At 39.6% G+C, this 13893-nt stretch overlaps 1 protein-coding gene and 1 pseudogene across 1 annotated transcript; one reads left to right on the top strand and one right to left on the bottom strand.

Moving 5' to 3' along the window:
- Positions 1-3190: 3190 nt before the first annotated feature.
- Positions 3191-5504, top strand: LOC141775941 (immunoglobulin kappa light chain-like). Its single transcript, XM_074649680.1, has 4 exons — positions 3191-3194; positions 3500-3844; positions 3948-4283; positions 5398-5504. The coding sequence occupies exons 1-4, from the start codon at positions 3191-3193 to the stop codon at positions 5502-5504; spliced, it is 792 nt and encodes a 263-aa protein (XP_074505781.1).
- Positions 5505-10448: 4944 nt separating this feature from the next.
- LOC141775940 (uncharacterized) lies at positions 10449-12753 on the bottom strand (annotated as a pseudogene).
- Positions 12754-13893: the final 1140 nt, after the last annotated feature.

The raw sequence follows: 13893 nt of genomic DNA, 5'->3' as shown, positions 1-13893 counted from the left end.
ATTTATCAACGCCATTACACCACAAACCTTCTGCATGGGACTAGTTTCCTGTTCAGTAATGAGAGCAGATGAAATACAAGTTACTCCAGTTATCTAGATATGAGCAGCCCACCGTTACCGTACATAGTTTCTGAGGAGAATATAATTAAAGCACGACATGGCCTGAGGTGTTTGGTTTAATATCAAACTGGTTTGATCACTTTTACACCGGCCCAACTCTAGCACACCAGTAAGGCATCTCGGACTATTCCCATCCGCGCTTTAGTTGGTCAACAAAGATGTAGTACTGTATTTATCAAACTAGGTAGCTACCAATATGCCGTGCCTATCACTAACATGGTTGCTAGCCACGAGATGACCGTCACACAACACACGCTGAAATCATGCGCATCTCTCCGTTCCAGTGGATTTCTCTGTTCAAAGGGACAGTACTTGCATAAACTATAACTACTGTAAAACGAGAGAAGTCAGAAAGGTATGACACAGTTTCCCTCTCTTATAAGTGTTTATTGTTAATGAAATAGATTCAGGAAGTGACAGCATGTTGATTTATATTGAAAATGTTGTTGAAATTCTATACTCGCCATTGGCAGGTAGTTACTGTCAATGGCCGCTGCCACCTTGTGGTTTCCCAGCCCTTGCATACATGAGCAAGTTGCAGTATTTTTTCTTTCATGTTATATAGCCTCCAGAATAAAATCAATGTTTTAAAAATGTCTGTTGTTCCAGTTTAACACTCACCAATGACGAACAAATGACGTGTGGAAAGTTGAGCATGGCTGTGGTTGGGCTGCCAAAATAAGGTGTGATTTCAGAGCCTCATTTCTTCCTGTCATGCTCACCATTTTAGTCTTATGAAAGGGGGTTATGAAGTCAGCAAAGCATGTGCAATAGTAAGCAAATAGTGTCATGGTGCAGGAGGGTTATGCAAAGCCACACCTGGTCAGTGATACAGTATGTTAGTCATGCATTGTCAGTGCTACACATTCACTGATCTAACCCAGATCTTGGTGAAGGTGCAGCACATCTATGTTTTAATCTACTGCTGCAAAAACACAATCTCTTACTCCACATCAGTTATTCATGTCACGAAGACCCCCAAATATATAATGTGTCTGTCTTCATAGAATGACCTTCATTTCCTTGGGCTTTACATATTTATCAGAGTGAAACATGCAGCTCAAAGATCACGTGAAGAGGTGACTGATCTTTGATAAATATGTTCTCAGAGGCACAGGATGTGCCTGCAGGGCAGATGGAAACAGTATTAACACATTATCAATGTGTGGTGAACTGGGTTGACTCAAAAGTCCTTTCATTTGCAGTGTGATGCACGGTGCATGTAGTGGACCTATTTAAAAATGTTAAAATCCATTTGAAAGTCTGCACCTGCGTGCATCGGTGCAATAAGTTACAAAAACGCAGCTAAACTAAAATTAGCTTTCTGATGCCTATTGTTTCGCTACCCTTCTTGCACCTCTAACCTCACTACATATCCTGTTGATACCTATAGGCAGGCCTCTTCTAGTTAAACAGCTTCAGTGGTTGGTCAAAGGCAGAAATGGCCCACCACGGCTTTTGTCTGTCAGTGTAGCTGTTGCATGTGGCTTTGCGTGTTGTTTTCAATGTAAATTGCCATTACAAAGTGCTGTGAGACAAGAAACACAGAGTAGTTGTGTCCTCAAAATGTTTTCTAACACATTATTTTGCAAACAGTCCTGAACAAAAATGCACTAACAACATAAATAGCTCTGTTATTATAATCCGTTACTGCCCAACACTGCACCACACCTAAATCATGTTCAGTAAAATCGCCCAATATTGATGCAATTCCTAAAGATAATGTGCTGAATGCCAAACAAAGGGTCCTGACATGTCACTTAGACATGAATAACCTCACTAACCTGGTTAGAATTGGGCTTTATGGGAGCAAATATATAGTGAGCCTGTGTAGTGAAGTCATTTAAATAAGGACTAGAAAGTTTTCAACAATAAATTCCCGTTACAGTTGTAATTCTGTCCACTGTTGTGACGAGAAGTTTGTATGAATCTGTCAGTCGTGTGAGTTTTCTTTTGTGGGTCTGCTGCCTATACACAGCAGTATGTTACATGGTGTTTGGTAGCCTTGTGTTAGCCTGGTCAGACAGCTTTGCAACAACCAGTTTCAGAAAAGGTCAGAATTAGTTGTAAACAAGCCTGTTAAAAAGTGCAGATGAAATCTCAGAATACACCTGTTGCAGCATCATTTATGCAGGAAAAGTAAAAGACTAGCACCATCAGATACCTGTGGTGGCTACAACTACAAGCTATTTGTCCTCTGCTCCCTGAGGCTGAGAAAGCAACCCCACTAACGCCGGGTTCACACTGGACGCGGAAGAGCTGCGATTTCGGGGAAGTGCTGCCCGCATCCTTTCGGCGCCCATGTAAACCAGTTGGGCTGTTCACACTGGACGGGCTGTTCACACTGGACGCACTGCGCCACGGAGCCCTGCAGCAGGCTCGCGATCTTCAGCCATAGTTTCAACACTGCTAATCTACTAAAAACAATATAAATGATATATTATATGTGATATAAATGACCTGATTCTGATAAGATGATAAAATATGCATCACACGGACGCTTTTGACTTGACCCCCCCAATAAAAATTCCAAATCCTTCCACTATATTTATTAGAAATAGCCTAGTGTCACTGCTGTTTGTGATCGTGGGTTTTAAATTATGTATTTATTCTGCATATTTGTCAGTTGTCAGTGAGAGAGACTAGCAGAAACACAAACACATTGACAGACATAGAAAGAGAGAGAGCTCGACAGAAAACAGCAGAATTGCTTGTTGACCGGCGCAGAAAAATACGCTTCTTGTGTGAACAGCCAGGCTCCGGCTCACTTGACAATTAACATTGTACGCCGCTTTCAGGCACTTCTGCATCCAGTGTGAAACCGGCATAAAGGTCCATTTAGTAGACGTTAAATTTGATACTTAAAAAAAATAAATAAAAAGTATTTATTTTATTTAACCTCAGCTTCATTATTATTGCTGATAACTTTTTTTTCTTTAAAACTGAGTGTAATTTGGTTTATTATTTATCTTTAGTTAAGCAATTCACCGCAAATGCATTATAAGTCTAACATTAAAAGAAAAATACAAATACAAATACATCTGAATTTCACTGAAAAGGGGACACGATCATGGGTTTGCTAAATTTAGGGCTATGCTCATTGTCTGCATTTCAGCCAATCACAATGACTTCTACTTTGTAAACCTTGATCACCTCCTGACTATCTTTCATTTGGGCGGTAGACATCAGTAGTGCAAGACAAGAGTGCTGTATGTGCCACAATGACCGGAAGACTGACTGCTTTGATTCTACTTTGTACTGTGTGTAAGTGCAATTCTTAACTACTATGAGAAAGACTAGACCATGTAATAATCTTAGTACTTTACCTTTTTACTTCTTTTGTGCTCTAGCTCTATTACTGTTTGTCTCTTTTCTTCAGACCTGATTCAAACTGCAGAGCTTCCTCAGCAGATCTCTACGAAGGTGGTTGAAGTTGGTAGAAATGTTACTTTACACTGTCCATTTTCTAAGAAGGAAGGACAATCATTTTACTGGTACAAGCAGTCTCTTGGATATACGGTCCAAACAGTCTTTGCTGTAATTGTTCGCAGAATAACACTTAGTGAACAATTCAACAACCCACGGTTCACAGCAACAAAAGAGGATACTCAGTATGTTCTTACCATCAGAAATGTCAGCAAAGAGGACGAAGCAACATACTTCTGTCAAAATGGAACATCGAATTCACAGAGTTTTGATAATGGCATTTTCTTGGCTGTGAACGGTAAAATATATATTTACTTTCAGTATTTGTACCAAGTTTTTATGTCAAACAAATAATTAAAATCATTAATTCCTTTTGACATCTTTTTAACTGAATCATGCAGATCGTAATCAGCAGAAATCTTTCTACGTGAAACAAAGTCCGAAGACTGAGTCGGTCCAGCCGGGCGACTCCGTGACTCTCCAGTGTTCACTTCTCTCCAAGAACAAAGAAAACGCAGATCAGTGTCCAGATGAACACAGCGTGTACTGGTTCAGATCTGGATCAAGAGAATATCATCCAGGAATCATTTACACTCACAGTGATGAAGAAGAGGAAAAAAGTTGTGACTACAGTCTGTCCAAAACTATACATAACTCCTCTGATACTGGGACTTACTACTGCGCTGTGGTCACATGTGGAGAGATTCTGTTTGGTGAAGGAACTAAAGTGGAGACAAGTAAGTTTTTACCGTTGTATTTAAATCATATATGCATCGTGTATTAATTCATTTAGCCTGGTTAATATTAACTTGACTTTGGCAAAATGTTATAAGACGGTGTTCATTATCGGTCAAGTCTTTGTCCCAGAACTCAAGTAAAAAAAAAAAGGATCTTTGACTAAATGCTATATTTGAACATTTGTGCCTGTTGATAAACATTATTAGTTTTCTAAATGCCACTGTGTTATCCAAGAGTCCATAATTAAATAATGTTTAATGTCTTTAAGAAAATGATTGTAATTCGGGATCAGAACTGGGCCCAGTTGTCCCTGTGCTTGGAGTCCTGTTGGCCTGCTGTGCCATCGTGATTGTCGTCCTTATTTTCTATGGAAATCGAAAGAAAGTTTGTGAACATTGCAAAGGTAGGTTCACCATATTTTACTTTCATTTAAGTTACACTTTTTGAGACCGTACCATAAAGATATGAATGTATGAAATTACTTTGCTGTTAAAACAGAAAATGTGGGCTTCTGATGGTTAGAGGGTCGGCGGTTTATATTGTTTATTATTATAACACTGAAGTTTTTTTGAGCTCATTATAGGAGTGAAAGTGTTTAATTGAAAATGTGATTAAAATCTTTTGTTTGTTTTTCCATGTCCTTTAATTAGAGGGTGACAAAAATCAAACTGATGTGTGTACACATATTCTGAAGGCTTTGTTTTTATTTTAACAGCACCAGTGAGTGCTTCCCATCATCTTGGACACAACAGGTCAACTGTGGTTCTGTCAAATGATCTGGTAAATACGTGGCAGTGTGTGGTCATGGTGTAGCGATCTAGATATTCTGCCTTGATCCTCTGGACAAAACACACAATATTATACTTATACTTTATTATAAAAATCTAATAAACTGTTGAGTCGCTACAACATAATGCCTGTTGTTATATGATAAATGGGGATAGAGTCAAGAGGTATAAATATAATACTGATGACTGAGAAATTACGTAAAAGAAAGTATGTTTAGATGACTGCAAAGACACTGTAAAGCAATCTATACTCTAGACTTGGTCTTTATGTTACAGCCCTAATCTCTGAAATATTTGTCATTAACACACAAATACGTTTTTGCAGGATGGAGGACTGAACTATGCAGCACTGGATTTCTCCACACGGAAAGTGAAAAGAGGGAAGAGGAAGACGAGAGAGTCGCCACAAGAGTGTTTGTACTCTGCTGTTAGAGCAAATAACCACAACCAGTAACACACCTCTCTATAGACCGAGCACAGCCTGTGCAAAGATCCCCAAGTCTCTACAGAGAGCTTCAGCTTGGGTGTGTGTGCACATGTATAGCTTTTTATTCCCAACTGACATCCAGTAGTGATGGGAAGCAGTTGTGTATCAGATTGAGTATATTTTCTAAAAAAAGGTTTGCCAGCTGATTTTGTGAGAGAGCACCAGATGTTCAGTGGCTTTGTGCCTGTACTTCTGTACAGTGACATAAAGGTCAACATTTCTGTGGACCTGTGTTTGCTTTTTTTGTTTTGTTGACCTAAAACAGTATACTTTATATCTATATTGTCTTCTCATATGAAATAACAGCATTTTAGCATCACAAATGCTACAAGAAAAAAAAGCTCTAGTTCCACCTCTGCCCCCCTCAGATTAAAGAGGTAACATTTCTTTGTATGAAAAAAAGCTGGATGAAATGATCATCTTGAGATGGGATCACACCAGCCAAGATGCGAAATTGGGCCAGGTGTGTAAAGTGGGGGGAGGGGCCTCTTCCCCACCTCCTACCCTCTTCTTCCAGTGCCTTTGCTTGGACCACACCCATCTTCAAACTCAGCCTTCATTTTGATCTTAACCCTCAAGTTTCGAGACTGCATCTTGCACAGTTGTGACGCTATCACGGCGACAAAATCTATCCACAGACAGAAATATTAATACCTGAGGCCTGTACTACGAAGTGAGTTCAACATACCCAGGGTATGTTCTCGTTATCTGGCTTCACTTACCCTATCAAACGAGATCTCGCTAAACTGTACTACGAAGCTGGTTATCAACTCGGTAAGTCAACCCAGGGTTTTCCAATCTCGTTATGAGCGCGTTCACATGAACGAGGCAGTGTTTGCAGCATCAATCACCAATCACAGACATTGACAAGACTACTGACGGACAGGCAGAGCGGCACATTTAACAAAGAGTAAACTATATTAGACAAATACGAAGAAATTAAACACTTAATCCAGGCTAAAAGTAACACAGTTGAAGCTGCCAAATGCAGGAAGGACAGCTGGTAAAAGAAAAAACTCCGGATGTGTGAATGCGTAAATTAACAGATTTATGATTTTAACGGAATACTCAAAAGTAAAGTGTACTTGTCTAAAGATGAATAGCGTTTACGAGAATAATAGATGAATGGAATACACTTCTTTTTACGCTGCAAGAATCAACTGCCCTCTGTGAGTTTTTAAACATCCTTTCAGCTGCGTCCCTCCTCTCTGACGGTGTGAAACGGACTCAAGAGCAAGTAAAAATAAATAAATATAAAAATATAATTCAAAGCGGTAAACACCCCCAGCATAAAGTCAGCTGTCCTTCCTGTATTTGTCAGTTTAAACTGTGTTGTTTTTAGTCTGCATTATGACTTAAACTTCTTCACATGTGTGTGATATTATCATACAATCACCGCAGAGAGCTCTGATTGGTCAGTAGGAGGTGCTTTCATACGAGTTGATCTCTGATCTGGAACATAACCTGCTCCGGAGCAGGTTAGCCGTTCAGCATAAGTTACCATGGTGATCTACCTCGATAAGAAGTGAACCAGCTTCGTAGTACGGAAAACCCAGAGTTAACCCTGAAGTTACCTCGATAACCGCAAATCCTGCTTCGTAGTAGAGGCCTCTGGTGACACACACACAGACTCACAAAGGCGAAAACAATACCAGCGGCTGGTAATCAACATGCAATGATGACCTTTCTCCTTTTACCTGAAGTAAACTAAGCTGCTCTGTTAATCACCAGCCACGGCAGCGTGTGGCTGGTATTGTTTTCACCTTGTGAGTCTGTGTGTGTCATCATGGCAAAATGTGATCTTGGAGACGCCTATTGTAGCGGGAACTACCACAGAAACGGTTTTAAGTACTTTGCCAGGTGTTTATGAGTCTTGTCTGATAGATTTAGGCGATATCATGAGATTGATTTCTGATTTCTTGCTATTATTATATTGTTTGAGCCCTGGGTTGATTTTCTATTTGTGTAGTTGCATTTTTGTTGTTTTCCAGGTGCAAATGTGAGTACAATGCTTGCATGTGATGTGCTGATGGCAATGAAGAAAGTTAATTTGTACTGAATTAAGAAATTTGGATTTTATGTGTTAACAGATCAGTTTTGCACAGTAAGACGCATCCTGCAGTGATTGAAACTGAAGGTCTTTTCAAAGTTAACACACACTGTATGTACTGTAAGAAAACAAGTGTTCATTTCTATTTAAAATGTCATTGTAGATGTGGTATCTTTTGTCATAATATAAGTTTGTTTACGAAGAAAGGAAACAACACGTGCATACAAATATAAATTCCTTTTAGTACAATTGTGTAGGGACCCACCATTACTGGTGGCAAAGACAATGAACTACGCTTCTCAGGATCCTTGAGTCATGCAGCCATTGGCTGTGGACGCAGCTCAGTAGCCATTGGCTACTGTAGCATTCACACATAGGTGTGAAATTCACCTAGGACAAAACCAGAGGAATGTCTTTGTTCGTCCTCTTTCTTCACCTTCTCTTCTCACTTCCTGAGGTTGAGCTGCTGCTCTCCAGACCAGAAGCAGCTCTGCTCTCTGATCTATGGCCTGTTAGGAAACAGCCATAGGAACACAAGGAACCTCTAAAGCAGAAGACGCGAGAGCCTGCCTTTTTACCTACTAACTTCAAGCAACAACCGCAAGGAAGTTAGCACCAAGCTATCAAGCTGCTGGGAAAAAGTATTGGAGTGATCAGCTTCCTCCAATCTGTACAACTGGATTTGAGCACAGCAAAGACAACATTTTTGACTTGGAACCACAACTTCAACACATGGAATTACAAATCCCTTTTCTTCAATGGATTTGTAACGTACTGGGCTTACTTTAGCAGTAGCAATTGCACATGGCTGAGCAAGACTGTTCAACTTTGATTTCTAGAATGTACTTGTATTGATTTGGTTTAATGTTATTCATTGAGTTTGACGGTTGTGATATTATTTGTATTTGATATTTGGGTAGGTGGCTTCGCCACATCTGATGTGTTTAGTTTATGCTTCACATAGTCAAGGTCTTGCATGCAAACTAACCATCTTTTCTAACCCACTGCATTATCTGACACACATTAAGATCACATACATAAACTGTGAATTAGTTAAACATAAACATACAGCTTCAGATAATCTTAACCCCCACATCACCCCCCTTTGTCCTTCCTGAGCACATGTGTTCCGAAGAACAAAGAGGCCATGTGGTGACATGTTGGCGGCCATCTTTGATCCCGCCATCTTTGTAGTTTTACAGTGCTCGCCCCTTTTGTCTGTAGGCAGACATCATGAGACAAGAAGCCATCTTGTCTCTCTCTCTCTCTCTCTCTCTCTCTCTCTCTTTCTCTCTCGCACACACACACACACACACACACACACACACACACACACACACACACACACATGCTTACACACTTTGTTTGGTTTGTTTAGTTTAGTTATTTAGTTAGATTAATATTGTGTTTTAAACCTTTATTATCTTGTAAATAAATGTTTGTGGAATATACATGCTGGTCTGTTTAATGTTGTACAAGAGTGAATAATGCCAACCTCTGCTATGTCAAGAACTCCGATATCCTTCAACCTTTACTATCTATTTTGGTTATAGTTATTAATTTAATTATTAATCAATGTTCCAAATTGATAGTTTAGTATATTTGATGAGACTATATTAACGTTTTGGTTATTGGTCCCTGATTCCAGGGTGGTGCCCTGTTTATTATTAATGTTTATTGATAATTTGTATTATATTATTTGTAATTTGTAATAATTATATTGTTATTTATTAATTAATTTGCTAATAACCAAAGCTGTTACTGCCAAATCCCTACATTTTGGTGTCCCGTGTGAGGCATAGTATTATTGTTGGCAAGTTGTTCAAAATTGTGCAATATTAATTTTCAGCATAATTTTTGGTCAAAAACAAATTTCATATTCCACTTCTATTAAACTATTAAACATGGTTATTTTTGGACCAATTAACAAATCAATATTTGGATTGTTGATCCCTCACAAAAGCCCTGATATCGGTGTAGATCGTCTCTTCCTTTCTTTGACTCCTTCTCCCTGCGTTGCCGGCTTTCCTCCTGGTAAAGACTGCATATAATAAACCAAAGTGTCCTCATTTCTCTGAGGAAATAAAGTGAACATGAGTGAGCGGATTCCAATGCATGCACATAAAAACATAAAAATTGCTGATAACTTTTATTCAGTTTTAATTCCTTACCTGTTGACTTTGCTGATTACCACTGGCTGTTGCAGCATTTGTTTGCAGAGTGGGGGCAGCTGTATTATTAAAAAAAATGATGGATTTAACTTTATTGGAAATGTATGATACTATAAGTTGACTTATATAGAGCACAAATGAATCAAATGATGCTTTTGGGGAAACACACTTTAATAATATGGCGTAGCCACGGGTGTGCCTGTGCCACCCAAAGAGGCAGCTGGCACACACAAAAATCAGATGCAGATTGAATATTTAGTCAAAAAATAAATACATACTAAGGTGGCTGTATTAGTGTTAAAACTGCTCAATTGGCTACTCACATAAAAGAAAAGTCCTCTACATCTCAACGTCCCGGGCTGAATCTCAGACCCAGTCCATCCCTGGATCATGTAGCACATCCACTAGGTTTTTTTCTGGCTGTGCTAGTGCTTTAATAGATAGAGTAATGTCTCTTACCGTTGCAACAATTACAGGATTTTTTCCTGATGCCATAAACAAGGAAGGCTATAACAATCAGACTGATAGCCAAAGCAGCACTTAACAGAAAGACAATCGTGTTGTCGCTCTGTGAATCACACGTGCTGCCAACTGAAATATTAAATAAACAATTAATTAAAGTTAATAAATAGTAATAAATTATTTACGTTATTTGATATTATGATAATTTAACCATTATAAAGAAATATGATGCAGTTACTTTCAATGTCCAGTTTCGTTCCATTTCCAAATAATATCTCCCCACACGTGGCCACAGCACAGTAATAAGTCCTGGCATCAGAGGAGCTGATGTTCTTAGAGAAGCTGTAGACACATTGTTGTGGAGAGCGAGCCTCGAGGCTCTTCTCACATTCATCACTGTTGTTTCTTTGGGCATAGATTAAACTGGGATGAGATTTATCGGATCCGGCTCTGAACCAGAACACACTGTGTTCTCCTGGACACTTTTTCTTCTCAGAGTCAGAGAGGACTGAACACTGCAGAGTCACTGAGTCTCCTGGACGGACCGGATCAGATGGAAAGTCTTGAGTGACGGCAGTGATATCAGGTTCTGGTCCTGGGAAATAAACATGTTTTACTCAATTCAATGATGATACATTATAGGTGTTGAAGTTACAATGATCTATTCTTAAACAAAAAGTCTGGTGACTTCTATATGAATCATGCAAACATACAACAACTTAATAGAAGTTAGAAAGAAAATGAAAAACATTAAAATATGTAACATTGCTGTTATAAATTATGTATAATTCTATCATTTTTAAGGCATCTGGAGTGTATTTACCTTTGATTCTCAGAAATATTCCTTTCGAAAATGTCATGTGGCTTCGTATCACTTTTATACAGTAGTAGACCGCAGTATCGCTGAACTGTGTTTTGGTAATATGCAGAACAAATGCTCCAGGCTCTTGTGTTGCTGTAACGCGATGAGTCTCCTCAACAACCTCGTTATCAAAGGCTAATGTTCCTCCTAATATTTCAGGAAAGGTTCCAGAAATGACCCTGATCCAAAATAAGTATGTTGCATGCCATAATCTCTGGCGGGTACATGTTAGCGTGACATTTTGTCCAACACCAATGGTCTTTGTCTCAAAGATGCAATCGTCTGTGCATCCTGAAAATAAAATTAAAACAGAGTATTAATTAACAACAGAGATACATTCATATGCCTTCTCTATATTCCTGCATGAAGATAACAAATGTATTTTAAATATATTGGGAAAAAAAAGTTCGGAAACTTGTGTTTGGTCGATTATTTCTCTGTTGTTACAATGCTAATTGGCATTGTATTTTACATCGTTGGAAAGCCTGTTTATTTACCTTCACAATGATGTCCAACTTGTAAGGATCATGCATTTGTGGGATGAGCAGCACAGCTGATTATGTGGGGAGCGCCCAAGAAAAATGTGCAAAAATGCTCTGCCAATGGTAAACAGTGTATTCTCATAAGGCTACCAGGAAGCCTGCAATGACTGCCCTACACCGTCAGGCCCGTTTGCGCTGGTGTCGACAACACAGACAATGGAACCTGAACATGTGGGGGAATGTCATGTTCAGTGATGAGTCCAGGTTCTGTCTGCGAAAGTTGGATGGCAGGGTGAAAGTATGGAGACGACGCGGAGAACGCTATGCTGATTGTTGCACCGATGGAGTAACAGCTTTTGGTGGGGGCAGTGTCATGGTGAGGGGCAGCATCTCCCTCACTGGCAAAACAAGGCTTGTCATCATTGAAGGCCATCTCAATGCAGTGAGATATCGGGATGAGATTCTGCAGCCAGTGGCGATCCCATATCTCCACAATCTGGCACCTAACTTCATCCTCCAAGAAACAACGCTCGCCCCCACAGAGCCAGGGTTATCACAGACTACCTCCACAATGTGGGAGTAGAGAGAATGGAACAGCCTGCCAAGAGTCCACACCTCAACCCAATTCAGCACTTGTGGGATCAGCTTGGGCGTGCTGTACGTGTTAGAGTGACCAACACAACCACGCTGGCTGACCTGCAACGAATCCTGGTTGAGGAATGGAACGCCATCCCACAGCAACGTGTGACCAGGTTGGTGACCAGCATGAGGAGTAGGTGCCAGGCTGTTGTGGCTGCGTATGGATCTTCCACCGCTACTGAGCCTCCTGATGGTGTATTGAAAGAATAAAGTGTAAAATACCCAATATGTCTTGTTTGTTCCTTGTTACTGATAGAGAGTTCAATCATCCAATCCACCAAACAACTCAAAACAAGAGTCAGTACCAACAGGAGAATACACTGTTTACCATTGGCAGAGCATTTTGGCAAATTTTGCTGCTCATCCCACAAATGCATGATCCTTACAAGTTGGACATCATTGTGAAGGTAAATAAACAGGCTTTCCAACCATGTAAAATACAATGCCAGTTAGCATTGTAACAACAGAAAACACACGTTTCTGAACTTTTTTCCCCAGTATATATATATCTCTTTACATCACTGTCATCTTTTAGTGAAGTCAAATGAAAGATTTACAATGAATTCTTTCAATAGCTAACCTTTGAATATAAATGCATGACATGTTATTTATCTGTAAACATACAGGCCTATGTATTTAGGCCTAACAGGAAATCCTACAACTATGTCTGCAGCAGATTATAGATCAGATTGATTTGTGTGCATATAAAAAAGATGCATCCAGCCATTTGCAAGAGTGATACACGACGAGAGAGAAGCCATTTTAAATGTTGTGTGAGCCAATTCAGATGCTCCACATCATCAATGATGACCCGCCCACTCTGCCTGTCAATCACTTGAACAGGAAGAGCACAGCGTACAGAGGAGGGCTGTTAAACCATCCATCCTCTATACTCACATCACTTCTTTTCAGACGGCTGGTGAGAGGAAGCAGCAGAGCGACGCTCTCACAGTATTACATTCAGCTGGAGACAATTTACAGTTTCTGACCTGCATATCTTTATCTGAGGGAGAAAACCACAAATGAAACAATGCACTGATTAACAAGGTGATTAATATAAAACAACCGTAGGCCACCATACAGTATGTGCAGTGGTCGACACCCCCACTATAACATGGACAGGAACACCTGACAATATAATGCAGCCCAGAGCAACACCACAAACTCTGGCCTCAAAATAATTATCAAAGAGTTAGAGTGGGGGTTTGTTTGAAAGGTGAAAGAGAAAGAAATACCACGATCAACAACCTATCTATTTATAGGGACCAGCGCATTTGTTTAGGGTCAATATATTGTTGACAACGAGCCATAACACCATTTGTACTTTCACACAAATAGACACAAATAGACACACATTCACAGTCACCACTGACCAACAAATGATGCATGGAAACTTTAGCATTGTTTTGTTTGCACTTCAAACTAAAGTGTCAGTACATAGGGGCTTTTCTACCTTTCTCTCTCTCTGTTTTAGCCTCAGGATGCTGGGCTTGCACTGCTGTTTTACCTTTTATAAAAAGCCAAGAGGAACACCACACTTATTTATACTTTTGTTATTAAAGGTCTCATTGATAACATTTTTATGTAGACAAATATTTTTTTTTTTAAATAATAAGGGCTGTAAAAAAACTGGCATGGCCATTTTCAAAGGTGTCCCTTGACCTCTGA

This window comes from Sebastes fasciatus, chromosome 10 (genome assembly GCF_043250625.1).
Source record: "Sebastes fasciatus isolate fSebFas1 chromosome 10, fSebFas1.pri, whole genome shotgun sequence".
Lineage (NCBI taxonomy): Eukaryota > Metazoa > Chordata > Actinopteri > Perciformes > Sebastidae > Sebastes > Sebastes fasciatus.
The sequence above is the reverse complement of the archived record's forward strand: the minus strand, read 5'-3'. Positions and strand labels throughout refer to the sequence as shown.

Coding starts and splice junctions, on each gene's coding strand:
- LOC141775941 (XM_074649680.1), top strand. Junction 3,845..3,947: donor CATTTTCTTGGCTGTGAACG/GTAAAATATATA, acceptor TGAATCATGCAG/ATCGTAATCAGCAGAAATCT. Junction 4,284..5,397: donor AGGAACTAAAGTGGAGACAA/GTAAGTTTTTAC, acceptor ACGTTTTTGCAG/GATGGAGGACTGAACTATGC.